The sequence below is a fragment of the Entelurus aequoreus genome, linkage group LG26, assembly GCF_033978785.1.
Source record: "Entelurus aequoreus isolate RoL-2023_Sb linkage group LG26, RoL_Eaeq_v1.1, whole genome shotgun sequence".
NCBI classification, from domain to species: domain Eukaryota; kingdom Metazoa; phylum Chordata; class Actinopteri; order Syngnathiformes; family Syngnathidae; genus Entelurus; species Entelurus aequoreus.
In genome coordinates, this window is record NC_084756.1 from 26,033,770 (window position 1) to 26,040,579 (window position 6,810).

The 6,810-nt window shown below is 35.9% G+C and overlaps 1 protein-coding gene across 1 annotated transcript in view; it reads right to left on the reverse strand.

The window, feature by feature from the left end:
- The window catches only part of apcdd1l (adenomatosis polyposis coli down-regulated 1-like), a 28,920-nt gene extending 25,070 nt beyond the window's left edge, over positions 1-3,850 (reverse strand). The window contains exon 1 of the mRNA XM_062037447.1: positions 3,616-3,850. Within this exon, the coding sequence (XP_061893431.1) occupies positions 3,616-3,652 (37 nt within the window). The 5' untranslated portion in view covers positions 3,653-3,850. The remainder of the gene's footprint in view (positions 1-3,615) is intronic.
- Positions 3,851-6,810: the final 2,960 nt, after the last annotated feature.

The window sequence follows — 6,810 nt, forward strand, 5'->3', positions numbered from 1 at the left end:
ATATATATATATATATATATATATATATATATATATATATATATATATATATATATATATATATATAAAAATGTCATAAACATTAGATGGATTCACCCGGTCACAACATTAGTTACACTTGCACACTCTCAAATACATTAATAATCCTTTCATAACAGTGATATTACTCACACAGTTCACTGCTCTGTATTAGATGTATAAAATATCCACAGCAAGTAACCCAAACACAGGCATAGGCAATAATGTCAAATTAAGTACAACACATGTATTCATTTAACAATATCTATAATTTTACATTACTTTTTCATTTTTTTAATCGATTAAGAATCATTCCAAATAAGAATCGAGGTTCACTTTAAAATAAGTTTTTTTTGACACCCCTATAATTCATGAATTGTGTGCATTTTAACCGATTAAAAATCGTTCCAAATATACAGCTCTGATAAATTTCTCTATTAATTAAAAGAAAAACTGGTTTGTTTAATAAAATTCTACCCAAACATTTAATAAAGTCAAATACAAATAAGGCAACAAGAGAAGTGAAGTGAAGTGAATTATATTTATATAGCGCTTTTCTCTAGTGACTCAAAGCGCTTTACATAGTGAAACCCAATATCTAAGTTACATTTAAACCAGTGTGGGTGGCACTGGGAGCAGGTGGGTAAAGTGTCTTGCCCAAGGACACAACGGCAGTGACTAGGATGGCGGAAGCGGGGATCGAACCTGCAACCCTTAAGTTGCTGGCACAGCCACTCTACCAACCGAGCTATACCGCCCCACAGAAGTATCCAACACTTAAGTCTGTAAATCTGTGAAGCAGATATGATCATCTACATCAACAATATGATTTGTCTGAGTGGCTGGACAGGACAGATTAAAAAAAAAAATAATAATAATAGAAAAATATATATCTTTTTCTTTTTCATTTTTTTAATCGATTAAGAACCGTCCCAAATAAGAATGGCGGTTCACTTTAAAATCAATTTTTTTGGACACCCCTATAATTCATGAATTTTTGACACTCAGAGAAAAATCTAGATTTTTTGACACAGAAAAATGCCCAACTTTCTGACACTTGAAAAAAATCCCGACTTTTTGACACTCAGAGAAAAATCCACATTTTTTGACACTTAGAAAAATGCCCAACTTTTTGACATTTAGGAAAAATCCCGACTTTTTGAATCTGTGAAGCAGATATGATCATCTAAATCAACAATACGATTTCTCTGAGTGGCTGGACAGGACAGACAAAATAAAAAATGTTTTTTTTTGTTTTTCTTACTTTTTTTTTATTGATTAGGAATCGTTCCAAATAAGAATCGCGGTTCACTTCAAAATCGATTTTTTTTTTGACACACCTATAATTCATGAAATGTGTGCATTTTAATCGATTAAGAATTGTTCCAAATATACAGCTCTGATAAATGTCTATATTACTTAAAAGAAAAACTGGTTTTGTTTAATAAGTATCCAACACTTAAAGTAAATCTGTACAGCAGATATGATCATCTATATCAACAATATGATTTGTCTGAGTGGCTGGACAGGACAGACAAAATTTAAAAAAATAAAATAAAAAATAAAAAAATAAAAAATGTTTTTTTGGTTTCTTTAATTTTTATTTTATTGATTAAGAATCGTTCCAAATAAGAATCGTGGTTCACTTTAAAGTAATTTTTTTTGACACCCCAATAATTCACGAATTGTGTGCATTTTAATCGTTTAAGAAACGTTCCAAATATACAGCTCTGATAAATGTCTATATTACTTAAAATATAAACTTGTTTTGTTTAATAAGTATCCAACACTTAAAGTAAATCTGTGAAGCAGATATGATCATCTATATCAACAATATGATTTGTCTGAGTGGCTGGACAGGACAGACAAAATAAAAAAATAAAAAAATTAAAAATTAAAAATTAAAAATTAAAAATTAAAAATTAAAAATTAAAAATTAAAAATTAAAAATTAAAAATTAAAAATAAAAAAATATAAAAAAATTTTTTTTTGGTTTTTTTAATTTTTATTTTATTGATTAAGAATCGTTCCAAATAAGAATCGCGGTTCACTTTAAAATAATTTTTTGGACACCCCAATAATTCACGAATTGTGTGCGTTTTAATCGTTTAAGAAACGTTCCAAATATACAGCTCTGATAAATGTCTATATTACTTAAAAGATAAACTGGTTTTGTTTAATAAGTATCCAACACTTAAAGTAAATCTGTGAAGCAGATATCAATCAATCAATCAATCAATGTTTATTTATATAGTCCTAAATCACAAGTGTCTCAAAGGGCTGTACAAGCCACAACGACATCCTCGGTACAGAGCCCACATGATCATCTATATCAACAATATGATTTGTCTGAGTGGCTGGACAGGACAGACACAATTTTAAAAAAAATAAAATAAAATTAAAAAAATAAAATATAAAAATAAAAATAAATAAAAATACAAAATACAAAATACAAAATACAAAATAAAAAATACAAAATACAAAATAAAAAATAAAAAATGTTTTTTTTTGTTTTTTTATTTTTATTTTATTGATTAAGAATCGTTCCAAATAAGAATCGCGGTTCACTTTAAAATACATTTTTTTGACACCCCAATAATTCACGAATTGTGTGCGTTTTAATCGTTTAAGAAACGTTCCAAATATACAGCTCTGATAAATGTCTATATTACTTAAAAGATAAACTGGTTTTGTTTAATAAGTATCCAACACTTAAAGTAAATCTGTGAAGCAGATATGATCATCTATATCAACAATATGATTTGTCTGAGTGGCTGGACAGGACAGATTAAAAAAAATAAAAAAATAAAATAAAATTTAAAAAAAAGTTATTTTTCATTTTTTTCCATTTTTTTAGTTGATTAAGAATCATTCCAAAAAAGAATCGCGGTTCACTTCAAAATCTTTTTTTTTGTTTTTTTTTACATCCCTGTAATCCATGAATTGTGTGCGTTTTGTAACACTGCTGTTGACAAAAACGTCATTTAAAAAAACATTTTTTTTGCTGGAGGTCAACTCGGCTGACCTTGCTGGTCTCCTTGTGCAAGCGAAAAGAAAACATTCTGCCAGCCGTCAAGGAAGGAAGGAGGAGATGAGGGCTGGTGATCGCACCTGGGCAGACGTCTCCTATCGGTCTCTGGGACGTCGCCCTAACTCGGCCTGATGTTCTCCCCCCCCCACACACACCACCACCACCACCACCACCACCCCTCACCCCGCGACAATCATCCCCACCCCGAGGGAGGCTGGGTAATGGCCGCCTCCTGTTATTCCAGGCATTACCATAATGGCAACATTAGTTCCAGGGCCACGCTCGCCTGCTCCTTCATTGTCTGAAAGCAGCGGACAAGACTCCTCTGCTTTGAAGGAGCGTACAGAGCCGCCATTCATGAGCGCAGGTCCTGTTTTTATTTGGGAAGCCAGACTTTGAAAACGTGACAAATTGCTTAATAACTTCCTTGTGATCCAGAGCTGATGTGACTTAATGCTTTTTTCCCTCCTCACATAGGAGAGCATTTATCTCCTAGTTTGGACATGTGCTTTATTTCCACCATGAATGCATGAAAAGTGCTGAAAGTGTCACCTGGCTGAACTCACCTTGCCACAGCAGGCAGACCCCCCTCAGCGTGGACATGTTGCCCGCCAAACCTTTCTAGATCCCAAAAGTGCAGAAGTGGCCGATCATGTGTAATCCTTCAAAGTCTTTATGTCCACCTCCTGGCCTTCATGGTCTGCTGACATGGATTCTTCTCACAGCATCTCCACGCCGGCGCTCTCCTCACAGGCGTGCATCACACACTGCTCGGCTTCCACTCCATGCATGTGCACCCAGTGTGTGTGTGTGTGTGTGTGTGTGTGTGGGGGGGGGGGAGTTTAATGCGAGTGTGGGAGGGTGTGTGTCTGTGGGTGAGAAGGAGAGAGAGAGAGAGAGAGAGAGAGAGAGGCGCTTTCTGTGTGTGCTTGTCAGGGAGCTTCTAAATCAGAGGTTCTCAAACTACGGCCCGCTGGCCAGATCTGGCCCCTCCCACCAGCCTCCACAATCTGTCTATATATATATATATATATATATATATATATATATATATATATATATATATATATATATATATATATATATATATATATATATATATATATATATACACTACCGTTCAAAAGTTTGGGGTCACCCAAACAATTTAGTGGAATAGCCTTCATTTCTAAGAACAAGAATAGACTGTGGAGTTTCAGATGAAAGTTCTCTTTTTCTGGCCATTTTGAGCGTTTAATTGAGCCCACAAATGTGATGCTCCAGAAACTCAATCTGCTCAAAGGAAGGTCAGTTTTGTAGCTTCTGTAACGAGCTAAAGTGTTTTCAGATGTGTGAACATGATTGCACAAGGGTTTTCTAATCATCAATTAGCCTTCTGAGCCAATGAGCAAACACATTGTACCATTAGAACACTGGAGTGATAGTTGCTGGAAATGGGCCTCTATACACCTATGTAGATATTGCACCAAAAAGCAGACATTTGCAGCTAGAATAGTCATTTAGCACATTAGCAATGTATAGAGTGTATTTCTTTCAAGTTAAGACTAGTTTAAAGTTATCTTCATTGAAAAGTACAGTGCTTTTCCTTCAAAAATAAGGACCTTATTTTTAATGTCCTTATTTTTGAAGGAAAAGCACTGTACTTTTCAGCACCAGCTAAATTTAGGGGAAAATACAGATTGCTCCATATATAAGCCGCACCCGACTATAAGCCGCAGGGTTTTGATGTGTAATTAGCGTAGTATATAGGGGTTCCTGCTACCACGGAGGGGATTGTCGGGACAGAGATGACTGTTTGGGAACGCAAAGCGTCCCATTTATTAACAATAAATCTTTCAATCATTCAATCAAACTTTCACATCTTTGACATGGCGAACAGCATTCGTGCAGAGTACAAATAATACAACGCTGCAAAGTAATACAAAGTGCTCGCCTGTACGTTATCAAAATAACCAGCCTACCGGTATATGAAAAGTCAGTCTTTAATCATTGTGTCATCGTCTTCCTCCTGCGTACTAAAACCACCGAAATCCTCTTCGTCGGTGTCGGAGAAGAACAGGCTGTATATAAGCCGCACCCTTGTATAAGCCGCAGGGACCAGAACGAGGGGAAAAAGTAGCGGCTTATAGTCCGGAAATTACGGTACTTTTTAGTAAAATAACTGACTTATACTGTCTGTTCATTAACATGGTATTAGTGCAGAAATATAGTAAACCAATCCTCCATACGTTTTGATTGATTGATTGACACTTTTATTAGTAGGTTGCACAGTGAAGTACATATTCCGTACAATTGACCACTAAATGGTAACACCCGAATAAGTTTTTCAACTTCTTTAAGTCGGGGTCCAGCCTGATTTGTATAAACTACCTGAAATGCGGTGGAAACCCAAACCACACACTTCTACAGGAACCTACAATACCAGGAACCAACAGTTTGGAAAAATGATTGGATAAATGTTTGGCTATGTCCCGCCCTCACACGCCCAGCGTCTCTGGAAGTGTATGGAAAGTGGGCTTGGCCTGAAGACCGAGCATGATGATTAGATTGTAATGACAACCTCAAACAAACAGAAGTTCGTTTAGCGCAAAAATGATGACTAAAGAGGTGAAGATGTATTTTTACTTGCACTTTAATTTTATTGACAGTTCCGTTAAAACATGTTTATTTTACTTTATTATTCATTTAGTTTATTTACTTTAGCACAACATAACTTTAAGAACATTTATTTTTCATTGTTATTAATGAGTCCATTATTTTGCAGTATATTTGGTTAGTATTTATTTTTCTAATCAGCCTGACCTGAGCCTAAGGTTTATGTGTTAAAAAAAAAGATGTTAGTGATTAACACATGCTCTTATATCACTTGACAAGGCTGTAAATTGTAAGTAGGTCGGATATAATCATTGAATACAATTAAAGGCCTACTGAAAGCCACTACTAGCGACCACGCAGTCTGATAGTTTATATATCAATGATGAAATCTTAACATTGCAACACATGCCAATACGGCCGGGTTAACTTATAAAGTGACATTTTAAATTTTCCGCTAAACTTCCGGTTGAAAACGGCTTTGGATGATGACGTATGCGCGTGACGTAGCCAGTGAAACAGAAGTATCGGTACCCCATTGAAAACAATACAAAAAAGCTCTGTTTTCATCTCATAATTCCACAGTATTCTGGACATCTGTGTTGGTGAATATTTTGCAATTTGTTTAATGAACAATGGAGACTGCAAAGAAGAAAGTTGTAGGTGGGATCTGTGTATCAGCGGCTGGCTGTAGCAACACTACAAGGAGGACTTACTTGGATAGCAGACGTGCTAGCCGACGCTAGCCGCCAACCGCATCTGTGATCGGGTGAAGTCCTTCGTCGCGCCGTCGATCGCTGGAACGCAGGTGAGCACGGGTGTTGATGAGCAGATGAGGGCTGGCTGGCGTAGGTGGAGCGCTAATGTTTTTATCATAGCTCTGTGAGGTCCCGTTGCTGAGTTGCTAAGTTAGCTTCAGCGTCGTTAGCAACAGCATTGTTAAGCTTTGCCAGGCTGAGAATTATTAACCTTGTAGTTACATGTCCATGGTTTAATAGTATTGTTGATCTTCTGTCTATCCTTCCAGTCAGGGATTTATTTATTTTGTTTCTATCTGCATTTGAGCCAGATGCTATCACGTTAGCTCGTAGCTAAAGAGCGTCGCCGATGTATTGTCGTGGAGATAAAAGTCACTGTGAATGTCCATTTCGCGTTCTCGACTCTCATTT